Source organism: Megalobrama amblycephala, linkage group LG18, assembly GCF_018812025.1.
Source record: "Megalobrama amblycephala isolate DHTTF-2021 linkage group LG18, ASM1881202v1, whole genome shotgun sequence".
Lineage (NCBI taxonomy): Eukaryota > Metazoa > Chordata > Actinopteri > Cypriniformes > Xenocyprididae > Megalobrama > Megalobrama amblycephala.
In genome coordinates this window covers 9,771,593-9,786,473 of record NC_063061.1, presented here as the reverse complement: position 1 = coordinate 9,786,473, position 14,881 = coordinate 9,771,593, and the positions used below count along the sequence as shown (strand labels likewise).

The window sequence follows — 14,881 nt, the reverse complement described above, 5'->3', positions numbered from 1 at the left end:
ATGATAAAAATGTGTCAAATATATCACGAAAAAAACCCGTATGTTTCACCAGTACACTGCATAAAGTGCTTTGATTTCGCAGTGTGTGTTTCGCATCGTCTGCGTAATTTGATGCTTTTTTGCATAGGCCTACATTATTTGATGCAGTTTCGAGGAAGCGCACTTAAAGGGATAATTCACCCAAAAATGAAAATTATCCCATGATTTAGGCCTACTCACCCTCAAGCCATCCTTGGAGTATATGACTATTCTTTCAGACGAACACAATCAGAGATATTTAAAAATATCCTTAGTCCTTCAAGGTTTATAATGGTTGTGAATGGGGGGCATTATTTTTGAAGCCAAAAATAATGCATCCATCCATAAAAAAGTAATCCATAGCTTCCGGTGGACGACCGTAAGCAGAATGCGCAACTCGATTTGCGGCGGAAGAGTATGCTTTGACCTGACGCACAATGCAATGATGAACGCGGAGGCGCAGAGGAGAGAGATTATAAAATGATCATTTTTAAAGAGAAATGTCTGAATATTTCGATATGAGAGAAGAGAAGCGTAAATTTATTGCACATCCCTATTTTTTTGAACCGCAAGTGAGCTTACGCTCCTACATCTGATACATCGTGTCAGAGGATTACTCATTTGGCGCAAATTGATTTGCGCATTCTGCATACGGTCATCCACAAGAAGCTAGTTATTTGAATTCATAAAGTTTTAAATATGGATATTTTTCTTACAAAACCACCTTTATTAACCCCCTGGAGTCATATGGATTACTTGTTTTATGGATGGATGCATTTGTATTGCACGCCATCTCGTCCACTATGACAGAGACAAAGGGTGCTTTATTAATCTCCCTTTTTATCTCTTCTCCCATCACTTCAGCAATAGCATTAATCAGTCCCACAAAACACTTTGTTAGTGGACAGGTGGTAATGTAAGTCTGTGTTGTTTTCAGCAAGAAAAAAAGAAGCCCCAAATAGTTGCCTCTATTTGTGGATGCAGCGCTATCATCGTGTCCCCTAAATGACAGTTCCTGTTTTCCCCAAAATATAGCACAATCTATCAGTGTTTTCAATATGTCCCTATTTTTCTTCACCTTTTCATTTGTTTCTCTGTTTCTCATGCGGACTTGTTCATTGAGCTGTAGATCCACTCAGATTTCCCCAAAAGTTTTCACAAGGTCCGTTGCTTGTAGGTGTCCGGCCGTGCTTTGGTGTCTCGCTGCTGCCTTTGACAACTCAAGTTTGTAAACCAGTGTGGCTCCAAACACCAAGTTGATCAACTGCAAATAGCAGGCATTCCCACCAATTCAATTTGCAGTGCTCCTTGGAGGCTGATGATAGTAATGCAGGAACAGCAGTAGAGTAGCGATTCATATTCTCAATCTGCTGTTTGTTGGCTATAAATATTGTTGGCTCTTATAATAAATCGTTTTGTGATGTTCCTCTCTTGTAAGTTGTTTTGGATAATAGAATCTGCTGAATGACAATTAAATAATAGACTGTCAAAATTAAAACACTACTATTTGTTGAATACAGCTGTAAAGGTCTAAGGACAGGAGTTGATTTGTTTAAAATAAACTACTGATATAGCAAACTACTGATTTAGCAAATATATAGTTCTATCTTAGCAGTCTTGTTTTCAAATTGTCTTTTAGCCTGATACTCTATTTCTACAAAAGTACTGTGAAGCCTTTTTGGCTATATGCACAATATTACAGGTAAAGCTTTTATTTTCATTGTTAAAAGAAAAAAAATCCCTGAAGCCAATTCTCATGTAAGAGTGAGTGCTCATTTAATGCTAACCCATCCAGGCACATCAGCATTAAATAGCTGCCCAACAGATGTTTCAAAGATGGCCACCGAGTGAAATGACTTTCCTTAAAGGCCTTGAAACGTGCAGCATTATTCAGTGTGTTGACGTAATTTCCACTGAAACAGGAAGACGGGGCGGGACATTTCAAACAGCACCTCCTTCAAAACACTGCTTCAGGAAGCTTCGGAGCGTTATAAATCTTTTGTGTCGAATTATGATTCGGATCACGTGTCAAACCACCAAACTGCTGAAATCACGTGACTTTGGAGCTCCTAACCGCTGATTTAAAACAAAAGATTCATAACTCTCCAAAGCTTCCTGAAGCAGTGTTTTGAAATCGGCCATCAATATATAAGTCGTTATTTTGTTTTTTTTGGTGCACCAAAAATATTCTTGTCACTTTATAATATTAATATTGAAGCACTGTACTCACATGAACTGATTTAAATATGTTTTTAGTACATTAATGGATCTTGAGAGAGGAAATGTCATTGCTGGCTATGCAGGCCTCACTGAGCCATCAGATTTCAACAAAAATATCTTAATTTGTGTTCCAAAGATTAGCGAAGGTCTTACGAGTGTGGAACGTAAGGGTGAGGGTGAGTAATAAATGACATTATTTTCATTTTTGGGGAACTAACCCTTTAATTTGGGTCCATATCAATTCTTAGTTAATCGTGCACCCGACAACTGCCCCCCTTCGATATCCCTTGTTCAGAGCACAGCATCCACTTCTCCATGACCCACTTCAATTGACAGCCAGGTAATGATCATGTTTGCCCTAAACTTTGGCACTGTTTGTCACTGCTGTGAAATTAAACCACTTAAAACATCTCAATCATCTCATTTTTGGGTGAACTAACCCTTTAAATAAAAAAAATAGTTTCCACTTATATAGTCAGATGCCAAAGGGGCAAGTGCTTGAGCACCACTTGAGGTCTATCTGCACTTTCAGAAAAATTTTGCAAAAAAAAAAAAAAAAAAAATGTAGGTGTACAACAGCTTGACACTGAGGCATTCCCCTCAAAGAGACACCTTTGTACCTATTTTACCTCTAAAATGTTAGTACTACTATTCTAAGGTACTAATATGCGCCTTTTAGGGGTAGATAGGGAACAAGGGTACTGTGGCATTGCCCCAATGACAAGCTCCTCTAAAGTTATAATTTGTGCACACTTTTTCTGACAGTCTGTGCACGCGCCTGCTGCTCAGTTCTGATTCCTGAGCATTGATTGGACGAACGCAGCATGCGCGACTGTACAATCATATTTTTTTTTCTGCATAGACATTTCGGACTATAATAAAACAGGTGAGAATTATCTTCACTAACCCAAACGCGTTTTCCGTCAGCATTTGATATTTCACAACCACCGCAAAGGGATGTTCAACCGCAATGTAACGTACATACAGGGTTTTTAATTTTAAATAAATTTAAAAGACTGAACTATTTAACTAAAAACTTTATACATGATTTAGAAAACAAAATCATAAAGTAAAAAAAGTGTCAAATTATAAATTACGGAAAACCGCCGCTGGCAACACCCATAGGCAACACCCAGAACCGGTTCTGTCAATCAAAAGCCAAGTATTTCCTCCGGCGTATCCGATTGGCTGGCAAGAGTTGCTCTGGTGCGCGGTGATTGGTGGAGCGCACTGACCGCGGTGTTCGAATATGTTGTTGTCTCAGTAACCGTTGGTGAGCTATGCGCTGTGCAGGTGAACAGATGAGTTTAGTTTAGTTTAGTTACAGTACTAACTGTGTGTTCAATTTAGATGTTCTGATTTTCGAAAGCTGTAGGAGTAATTTATATAACTGTAAAATCATATTTGGATCATATTTTCCTCCAGAGGACATCTTAAATCAAGGTAAGAATGTAAAAGTCTTTTCAAATATGCGATGCTAGCTGCAAAGAGCTCAAACAGCTTCCAGTCAGTCAAATAAATGTTACTTTCCTGTCGAAATGCTGTTTCCTGCTCATCTATTCTCGTCTTTTGTTGTTAATTATATCATAATGTCTCATTGTTTAACAACCAGCACAAAACAGCGTCTTTGAACGCGAAGTGCAGCTAGCTGGCTAGCCGATTGGCTTTGTTTATAAGTAGTTGTCCGTTCATAAACTTACTGAGAGTAAATATCTACCCTTTTATTGCGAGTATAGAATTGTCCATGTTTTCATTTCTAGGTTTGTCATAATGGCTCTGGCATCTCCATGCGGGGTTCTGTCTGATGAGGATGAGTGTGGTGCTGTCTTTGAGTCCACAGCTGCTGATATCGGAGCTCTCTTGAGATCTCGGCGGTTTGTGTCTACTCTGCCAGAGATCTCCGTCATTACCCCTGCTGCAGATTCCCAAACACCCACTAAAGAGGTATGATAGGCAGTAGACTTATGCTCTGACAAATTATCTTCATATTTGGAGGCTCAGTCAGATATGGCATCGGTGATCATGTTTCTGTCGACTGTAACTTCAGAGCTGAAAAACTAACTATTGATTGTCAGATGCTGATATTTTAGTGATAGAGTCCTTTTTATTATACAAGAATCGTGGATTGTGTGCATGCTTTGAAATCAGATGCCCACAACATAACGATTCATCACATCATGTGGCAAGCTATTTGAACAATTAAAGGGTTAGTTCACCCAAAAATGAAAATAATGTAATTTATTACTCACCCTCATGGCGTTCCACACCCGTAAGACCTTCCTTAATCTTCGGAACACAAATTAAGATTTTTTTGTTGAAATCGGATGGCTCAGTGAGACCTGCATAGCCAGCAATGACATTTCCTCTCTCAAGATCCATTAAAGGATTAGTCCACTTTTAAATAAAATGTTCCTGATAATTTACTCACCCCTATGTCATCCAAGATGTTCATGTCTTTCTTTCTTTAGTCGAAAAGAAATTAAGGTTTTTGATGTAAACATTCCAGGATTATTCTCCTTATAGTGGACTTAAATGGCCTCCAAACAGTTGAAGGTCAAAATTACAGTTTCAGTGCAGCTTCAAAGGGCTTTAAACGATACTAGACGTGGAATAAGGGTCTTATCTAGCGAAACGCTCGGTCATTTAAAAAAAAAAATACAACTGTATATGCTTTATAAACACACATTATCGCCTTGCACGTGCTTCCGCTTTCCGCATTCTTCAAAAAGCTGACGCCATATGTCCTACGCCTTCCCTATTCAACTTACGGGAAAAAAACGAAACTGGCGCCGCGTTCGTTCTGTAAGTTGAATAGAGAAGGCGTAGGACATACAGCAGTATAAGTCTCTTTTTTTTTTTTTTTTTTTTTTTTTTTTTTTTTTTTTTTTTGCGCACTAAAAATATTCTTGTCACTTTATAATATTAATATTGAACCACTGTACTTGCATGAACTGATTTAAATATGCTTTTAGTACATTAATGGATCTTGAGAGAGGAAATGTCATTGCTGGCTATGCAGGCCTCACTAAGCCATCGGATTTCAACAAAAATATCTTAATTTGTGTTCCGAAGATTAACAAAGGTCTTACGGGTGGAACACCATGAGGGTGAGTAATAAATGACAGAATTTAAATTTTTGGGTGAACTAACCCTTTAATTCTTAACTTACTAACATCTATTAACAATAGATGTTAGTACTTTTTCATTTTTATTTGTGTGACTTATATATTTGTACTGTACAAGCACTTATTTGAGTAGTGACAAGTAACTTCCTTTGTTACTGGTTACAATTTTATTGTAGTCTACCAAGTAAATAAGTTAATTTCAAGCCCTGTCAACAGCTGTAGGCTCTCGACACTGGATGCAAAGTTTTCTGCATCACAGAAACTATTGATACTGTGTTCAACAGCGATAATGTTAAATCTGCTTGCCATACTTGCCCCAGGCTTACGCTTACTGTTTGTTCAGTCAACTCTTATGTCTCAGATTGTCATATTGCCAGAAGCGGCTCCCTCACAATTATTCTTTTCATTAAAGACAGCTGTAAGTAATGTGTTTTTCCTCCGGTCAACACAAACTGCTTACTTAATGGTTAGTTCCTCACCTCAGGCTTTGTTCAGATTCAGGCTACATCTACATTAATCCAAATACATTTGAAAACGGTGTATCAAAATACTCCTCGTCCATACATTTTGAATCTTGCTCATCCATGCTGACACATCTGAGAATACTTAAATCTCCTTACTGTGCATCCGTAAAACATAATAAAAGCACACAGGATGAAACCAAGAGAGCAGACATAATGAAGTTCTCACTTCTGGCACAATCTTTTTATTTGCAAAATATCCCACTACTCACTTTTGCCCCAGGACAGCAGTTGCGAGTACATTTTCTGTCATCTTTGCAGGAATGTAATATGGATATTCTACAAAGGAACATTTATCTTTAACAACACTATGAAAGTAAATAGCAGGCACAACAATGCCGGTATAACCATAGATATTATTTGTACGAATGCATCACGTGACTAAACGTGTCATAGTTTTCCAAATACCTCAGTTTTCACAGTCCACACTACAACGCGAAAACAACGTTTTCAAATTTATCCATTTGGAAGAGTGTTTTCAAAAAGCTTTGTCTTCATTGACAAACACGTCTCAGTGTGGACGGAAGGCCAAGATGGAGAGAAAAAGATTTTTTTTTTTCAATGTAAACCTATTAGTGTGGACAAGTTCTCAGTTCTTTCATTTGTGTGACTGGCAGCCTGTGCAGGTCAAGAGTGATGTCAGCAGAAGAGGCAGCGCTGATGATGGATCAGAGAAGCTGAAGGTTTTCCTACGGATCCGTCCTCTTACCGAGGCAGAGAAGGAGCGGGGAGAGGAGCAGGTAAAGGAATTTGACAGACTTGTGAAATACTTTTTAAAGGAAGGAAAGATTTGGTTGACAAACAGTGACGTCTTTATTGCTCTGTTTGTGCTGTTTAGGGTTGTGTAAATGTGCAGTCTGAGGACAGTCTGCTTCTCAGAGCGCCAAAAGACTCCCGCAACATGAAGAGTGCTGAGAGAGGGGTCTCTCAGAGCCTGCACAAATTTACCTTTACCAAGGTAATGCATATACTATTAAGGAAATCATCGAATATAGCATAGAAATGTTATAGCATAGAAATGTTATAGCATAGAAATGTTTCACTGGCCAATACAATAATGTTCTTAAACTTTTTACTGATAAGCTTCATCCTGGATGCAGCATCTTGTGAATTTTTTTTCTTTCTTTTTTTTCCCTTTTGTGCAGATTTTTGGACCACAAACCCCTCAGCAGGAGGTTTACGATCACACCATAAGGGAGATGGTACGAGATGTTCTGCATGGAGAAAACCGCCTCCTCTATACTTATGGTGTGACCAACTCGGGCAAAACCTACACCATACAAGGTAAGACGGCCACAACACAACAGACTGCACCACAACACAACAGATTTTAGCGTGTTTGTTTGGTGCATATATTTATGTAAAACTGTTATAAGAGTACTAGAATTGCTTTGATTTAACAGGTGCTGGTGGAGAGGCGGGTCTGCTGCCACGGGCGTTAGTATCTGTATTCCTGAAGCTGTCTGGGCGGCTGTACTCCGCCATGGACCTCAAGCCCGTACTGAGCCAAGAGGTCCGTAAGCTGGATGCTGGTGAGGTCCATGCTGAGGAAATGCGCCGTGATGCTTTGCTGAAAGAGGTAACAAAGAATTAGAATGTTGAATAAGTAATTTGCTAAGTGATGATTAGAGATGCTTATTTAGACAATGCTCAATGCTCACGTGTGGAAAAAAGTGGACTGTTGCTCCTATGCAGATTTCTGAAATATAAAATTAAGAATTTTATATTTCACATTTTGATTACACAAAACTGTTTGTCTTAACCATAAGCGAGTCTGTTTTGAACTTCATTAAATCAATGTGTGTGTGCCACTCAAACCAGCAACAGAGAAGGGAAAGAAAGCAATCATCTAAATTAGACTGTACTTACTGTACACAACATCCAACCACATTTACAGTATCAAACTAATGTGTCAGATGTAAACATATGCACGTTATAAAGCGTTTTAGGCTTCTTTTCATCATGTAAGCACATTTTATCACTTTGAGAAAACCAATGGAGAAAAAAAAGACAAAATTATATACAGATGACTGTACTGTTTACCAAAAATAATGCTGTATGAACCATTTGTTAATTATGTTCTAAAAAATCGTTTGGAAGGAGGTTTGGAAATTTGAGTCTGGAAAAGTATTGAATTTTGAAATAGAAAATGCGTAAGGAACCTTGAAGATTTGTTCATCTGTGATATCATTTGAAAGCATAACTAAACTTAAGAAACATCACTCAATGAAGCATTTTTATGAACTTTAGCAATTAGAAATAAAATGTGGCAACCATGTATGTAAATGTGTGATTGTATATGTTATGTTAAACAGAATTATAAGCTGGTGGTGATTCTTGAGATATTATTCAACGTTTCTATAAAAACAAAAAAAAACATAGTAATAGTAATAATAATCCTCTTTGTCCCTCAATAGTTTCAGATTTTTCTTGGACAGTTTGTAATTGTCTTCCTTTTGTTCAGGAGGAAAACACAGGTGGACATCATTCTAGGCTGCGTGCAGGTTTGTCCTGGGACAGTGGCATCAGTGGACTCTCAGCAACCAGTCACATAGCAACACAGCTGGAGGGTAAGGAGTTATCTGACATTCTACCCTGAGCTACTTCATGCTGAAAAAAATTGCAGAAATAATGACACTAATATTGTCCCGTTTGCCAGGCAGTCTTATCCCAAACGCTAATTGAGTCAATATTGATAAGTCAGGCCACTCAAACAAAGAGATTGGAATTCCTATTGAGGAAAAAAAAAGACAAATTCCAGCTTTAATTTGTGAGTAATCTTTGAGACCTCAGTAGTGTTTGAGCTACATGTTGTAGTTCTATCAGGTGCAGTCACATTAGTGAAATTTTGCTGGCAAAAAAGGTCAGTTTTCCATAGCATGAAGCACTGCTTGCACAGAAGTCACTTTCAGACTAGGGCTGGACGATTAATCGAAACCGAAATTCAGAACCTCTAATCGGCGTAATTTTCCCATGTCGGTTATTTCGTTTTTTTAATCCTGTTAATACTTCCCCCTTAAAAACGTACTACCGCATGTGTAGCCACGTGACTCCGCCCCATCCAGGCAGTGGCATAAAAGCAACACGGAGCTGCTTGCTCGGCTGCATTGTGGCACAAACAGTGGCTGTGCAAAACGTGAAGATCGCGCACGCGGAGAGGAACGCAGAAACTAGTTGTCAGCGCTGTCCTGTGATTTATCATAAAGTAGCATAGAAACTCAACTAATTATAGCATATATTTTTCTACTTTTGAGGGACCTATTTTCAACCCACAGCTTCACAATTAATAGAGAAGGTATGACTAATTCACACACGCAATCACTCTCATTATGTACTGGCACTGTCTTAATTTATCAGTATCTGATTTACAACGAGCAGAAATCTGTAAGAAATGTTACAAACCATAGATAACTTGTGAAAGTGAGCTGTTATGTCAGATCACTCTTTCAATAGGAAAAAAAATATCCCACCTTTATCATATTTATAGTACAAACCTTGTCAGTGAACTATGAGGGCAAAAAAAAAAAAAAGAAGAAACAAAATAATCGTTCATTAATCGTAATTGAGGTAAAATGTTCAATTAATCGAGGTTTTGATTTTAGGCCATAATCGTCCAGCCCTATTTCAGACTAAGCAGCTTTCTGTTGGTCAGCATGTCGAATTTGTGTGACCAATTTGAAACCTGATGCAAAATCGATGGGGCAATCTCACTCTCATTTGAAATATTCATATTGAAATGTCAGGATTTTGAATGTGAAATTTCACAAGCAACCTTAATCCAAATGTAAAATTTATGAGATTTCTTCTAAGCAGGTGTTTTTTTTATTTATTTTTTTATTTTTTTATTACAGATTCAGATGGCATTTGTTTGGAGACAAATGGCCTGTGTCTCAGTGGTGGGGAGGACCTTGAGGAGGGGGTACAGTTCTCAGTGTGGGTCTCGTTTTATGAGATCTACAACGAATTTCTTTATGATCTCCTGGACGCTCCACCTTCGCTTCAGTCCCGCAAGAGAGCCACACTACGCCTCAGCGATGACAAACACGGAAACCCATACGTAAAGGGTAAGAATCACAAAGAGCATAGAAATGACCAATTCCAATTACTGATTTAAATATATAACCTTTTTTTTTTTTTTTTTTTTCTTTCTTAGCCATTTTAATTATATTGAATCATTTATGTCCTTTTATTAGATCTGACCTGGATTCAAGTACAAAGTGCAGAAGAGGCTTGGAAAGTGCTTAAAGTTGGACAACGCAACCAAAGTTTTGCCAGTACTCACCTAAACCACAACTCCAGCCGCAGGTACCTGCTTAATGTCATCATTCCCATTATCCTGTGAAAATTCACTCCACTTTCTGAATGCAGGTTGTTGATCTTATTGTGAACAATTCATCTATGCGTATGTTTCATTTTAAAAGATGTTTTGACCTTCAAATGTTTAATTAAATTGTCATAACTGGATCTTCCAGAGACAATAGCTATGTTTTCACCCAAAGTTGCGCACAAAATATCACATAAAACATTTGCAAATAGCAGTCATGGCCAAATGGATAGAGAGTCAGCAAGCCTAGTTACCATACTTGGCCTGGAAGCAGCATGATTGGGAATTTCGCGTGAGGGTGAGATGTTTCCCCAACACAGATTTTGCAACAAGTTCAAGTTGGTTATGTGGATTTGTCACTTCTGACTTCTGTCAGCTGTGCTTTAAACATCTCTATGCCATAGACAATCGACAATGTACCCTTTTCATCTAAGAATTGCGACCACACCTACTCTTCTGTCCAAGTTCTGCCCAATCAGAATCTTTTTATTTGAAATGCATATTTAAAGTATACATGTTTATCTATGTATGTATGCAAGAATACCTGAAATAAAAGTATGGTTTATTCAGTTGAAAATGAATAGAATCATCATGTGTATTTTCTCTCCTTTTTTAGCCATAGTATCTTTACTATCCGTGTTCTACATGTCAAGCCAAAAGCAGAGCTGGGTCAAGTGACCAGAATCAGCGAGTGAGTCCTTCTACATTGCTGTGTGCTTCTTCATACGTGATTTTTTTTTTTTTTTTGGTAATTTCAGCCATTTTAGTGGTGTATTGGACTGAACCCTTTAGAATTACTCTGGCAATTAAAAGACAAAAGGTTTCAGGAAAGGTGATTTAGAATTATCTGCTTCTTTCGACAGGCTCTCTGTGTGTGATTTGGCGGGGTCTGAGCGCTGTAAAACCCAGCAGAATGGAGAGAGAATGAAAGAGGCTAACAACATCAACACCTCTTTGCTGACACTGGGGCGCTGCATCACTGCTCTGAGACACAATCAAACCAATAAGTGAGTGTGACACACTAAACAATTTACACAGTGTGATGGGTCATGATGGTCCACTAGTTGTCCAACAACTGTCAAAGCAATTAGTGACGTCATTATACTGTCATTGCCATAGGTCTCGTCCTCCGCTGGTTGTTCCATTCAGAGACAGCAAGCTAACCAGGGTCCTCCAGAGTTTCTTCTGTGGTCATGGGCACTCTTGCATGGTGGTCAACATCAACTCCTGTGCCTCCACCTATGACGAAACGCTCCAAGCGCTCAAATTCTCTGCCATTGCCACACAGGTAGAAAAGATGCTTCTGTCTCTGAAAAATGTTTATACATTTCTTCTTCTGGACACCAAACAACATTTAAACAATGTCCATTTACAAATATCTTTCATATTTCAGCTTGTACATGGGCCGTGCAGCAAGACGCGTGTGGCATACATCCTGTCCCTGCTTCGTGAGGAGCCAGCTCATCCCAATGACACCACTTTACTGGAGGAGGATGAGGAGGAGAGTGATGAGGAAGGAGACATCACCATGTTTGATCCTGAAGTAAATCCAGTTTAATTTGGTTAATTGTAAGAGTGAATAATCGTTGGTGATAATTTCAAGGATAGTTCACACAAAAATGAAATTTCTTTTACTCACCCTCTTGTCATTCCAAACCTGTATGACTTTGAAACACAAAATAATATTTTTATTATCAATTTTACAAATTTATATTTTTAATGAAACCTGAAGACTTCCTTCATTGAAAGTCTATGTAACCAAAATGTAAAAGACTCAAAAAGGTTGTAAAGGCGTCATAAAACGAATCCATATGACTAAAGCGGTATAATCCAACTCTTGTGAAGAGATACAATTTAATTTAGGCTTTCATAAACATCTAAACAATGATTGACACACATATGGTAAACATGGAAGCCTGTGCATATGCATCACATGCTAGAACAATAACCAGTGGTGTTTGTTCTAGTTTGTGACATGTCCGAGCTTCCTATGTGATGTGTTCCATGTATGTTAATATGTGAATAAAATCCTAAATGAAATCTGTTCATCATATAAAGCCATGATATCTCTTGGTTTAAACCACTCGATTCATATGGATTCGTTTTACGATGCCTTTGTGACCTTTTTGGATCTTCTAACCTTTCAGGTTTCATTAAAAATGTGCTAATTTGTGTTTCAAAGATTAATCAAAAGTCTTAGGTGTTTGGAACAACATGAGGGTATGTAAATGATGACGACAATTTTTTTTTGGGTGAACTATCCCTGTAGAAAGTAATTGTAGAATATCACTATGACTGTTGTCTATATGGCTGTTGATGACTATATAACATGAGTCATGAAATTACTTTCTATTTTCTTTGCGAATGTCTCAAACTATATTCACCAGAAAGCATAAAAATCTTTCCTAAACTCTACTGATAGTGAAATATTTCATAATTCAGCTGGATTTCGTTATGTTGGGTAGGCGCTCCTAAAGGCCATTGATGTTCTGAAGCGCGAGGTGCTGCGTCAACGGCAGGAGAAAGAGGAACTCGAGGCCCAGGTTCGAGAGGAGGTCTGCACTGAGATGATGGAGGTCATCACCCGCATGCAGGATGACTTCAGGTACCTGACTGATGATTTAGTGCATATGTACTGTAACACAATTTAAGTTGTTGTTACAGTTTAGATGTTTTAAGTTGCTCCCTTGTTGTGCAGCGAGACACTGGAGACTGAGAGGGATCTGATGGAGAAGAGATGTGAGAACAAAATTAACAACCTGAAGAGCAGCCTGAAGAAATATTACAGCCAAGAGCTAGAGGTCAGTGATGTGAAGGGAGCAGTTATAGTACAGTCATCTGTGGGTCTGACAATTCAACCAAACCCATTTGCACCTGGTATTAGCATCCATTTTATTGGAGTAATTATTAGTAATAGCACAAATTATGAAATAATTATTTTAAGGATTAGGGTTGTGCTGATAGACGATGGTATCTTGTATCGACGATAGTCAGAGATGAAGACTGTAATTGGCTAATTTTTCCCATGAATGTATTAAATTATTATAATTATTATTATCAGGCTAGTATTATCAAATTACAATTCATTTGCCTTCCCTAATTTCATAATATCACAGCATAACCATACTGATTAGGGCTGGGTATTGACACAATTTTCACTATTCGATTCGATTTCTATTCACATGCTTTCGATACGATATCAATTTATTTTGGATGTATATCAGATATAGTACAGTACAAAAATCTCTACTAATGCTGTAAACTACACTTTTTTTTTTTATATATAATAAAGTTTAGAAGTACATAATCATATTTCTACTCCAATTAGTTTTTTTTAAATATAAATATTTAAATCGTGGCCGTCATAACTGATTTATTCAAACATGCAATAAATATTGAAGAACATTAAAAATTATAATTAATATGTAATGGTGCATATATTTATCAGAATGCTGCTCTCTAGAGTTAATTTTTGACTGAGTTTATGGTCACTGAATATGTTTTTCTGAGGTAAATGTGACGTTACGTGACATTGTTTACAAGCTGTTTTATTGACGTCTTTCCGAGGTTGAAACACCGAGCGATTATATGTGACATGATACAGATTTCGATAAGTAGTACTGTATCTTTTAACATACCTTCAGATGTTTATTCATGTTTATTTCTCGCTGTAACTGGTATTAAAGTGGAGGAGAGGATGTTCACATGTGCTCCGTGCTGCCGCTTCTCTTTAACTGAGGTGCTAAAGCGATCTGTCACGCCACATTAAACAGCGCCAAAACGGTATTTATTTTTTGAATCTCATAAGATGGACGTCATTTGAAATCTGAGACTTTGCTTCATATCAAAAGTAACAAAGCACAAATTATGATTTATTGGATGGGAGGCATGCTGCATGTTCTTTTCATTCATCAACTGAAAACAGGATAGACTAATCGATTCTTGAGATTTAAGAATCGATATCAGTTCGTAAAAATGAGAATTGATTCAACACGAGACATAAGATCAAACAAAATAAATAAATAAATAAATAAAATGAGTAATAAGTAACTTATTGTACCCCAATTTTTTTTACAGTAAACCTGTAAACATCGAAACCCAAATTTGATGTTCCTTCACTTCTGGTCTCAAAGAAAACTCTGAGTCAAATCTCCGGGTCCCAGGAGTTTTAACTTTATTGACAAGCAACAAAGTGAGATGCCAGCTGCACATCTGAATCTGTCTCTGGCCAGGGTGCAGTTCTTATACATTTTTCTTATCTGTTAAATCACAACAAAGTGGCATAATTCTCTGGAAAGATTCACCCCTACAGTTCTTTCCCATGATCTCATTTACAGGTGCTCTTCTCCCTTTCCCTTTCCTGGAGTCTCCCAAGTACTCCCCAACATTTTCACCACAGTCACATCATTAATTAAACTGCAGGTGTTGCTTACGCAAGAAATAATTAATTTCTAAGGGTGGCCGACTGCCAACTAGTCTGCAACTTTTGACTTGCTCCCTAATGGTGGAATTCTGCCAATTGAGGCAAAATGAAATATTGTATCAAAGAGAGTCATCACTCCCCGGACGCAAGAAGCCTTCACGTGACACCTTTTAATAATGATCTTATTCATTTCACAGCCACCTGTTGTCTGGTGGAAAACTACCAGCAAAATATGCTCGGTTGCCAAGCT

The 14,881-nt window shown here is 37.8% G+C and overlaps 1 protein-coding gene across 2 annotated transcripts in view; it reads left to right on the top strand.

Annotated features, from left to right (window-relative positions):
• Window positions 1-3,441: 3,441 nt before the first annotated feature.
• kif20a (kinesin family member 20A) overlaps window positions 3,442-14,881 on the top strand; it is a 57,916-nt gene continuing 46,476 nt past the window's right edge. Inside the window, exons 1-15 of one of the 2 annotated variants that reach the window (XM_048167075.1) lie at window positions 3,442-3,681; window positions 3,999-4,182; window positions 6,502-6,624; window positions 6,723-6,842; window positions 7,030-7,168; window positions 7,288-7,463; window positions 8,349-8,454; window positions 9,736-9,948; window positions 10,078-10,189; window positions 10,825-10,899; window positions 11,072-11,215; window positions 11,328-11,496; window positions 11,602-11,751; window positions 12,674-12,813; window positions 12,907-13,009. In XM_048167075.1, the coding sequence (XP_048023032.1) occupies window positions 4,009-4,182; window positions 6,502-6,624; window positions 6,723-6,842; window positions 7,030-7,168; window positions 7,288-7,463; window positions 8,349-8,454; window positions 9,736-9,948; window positions 10,078-10,189; window positions 10,825-10,899; window positions 11,072-11,215; window positions 11,328-11,496; window positions 11,602-11,751; window positions 12,674-12,813; window positions 12,907-13,009 (1,944 nt within the window). In that variant the 5' untranslated portion in view covers window positions 3,442-3,681; window positions 3,999-4,008. The remainder of the gene's footprint in view (window positions 3,682-3,998; window positions 4,183-6,501; window positions 6,625-6,722; window positions 6,843-7,029; window positions 7,169-7,287; window positions 7,464-8,348; window positions 8,455-9,735; window positions 9,949-10,077; window positions 10,190-10,824; window positions 10,900-11,071; window positions 11,216-11,327; window positions 11,497-11,601; window positions 11,752-12,673; window positions 12,814-12,906; window positions 13,010-14,881) is intronic. The other variant, XM_048167073.1, reaches the window with a different exon arrangement.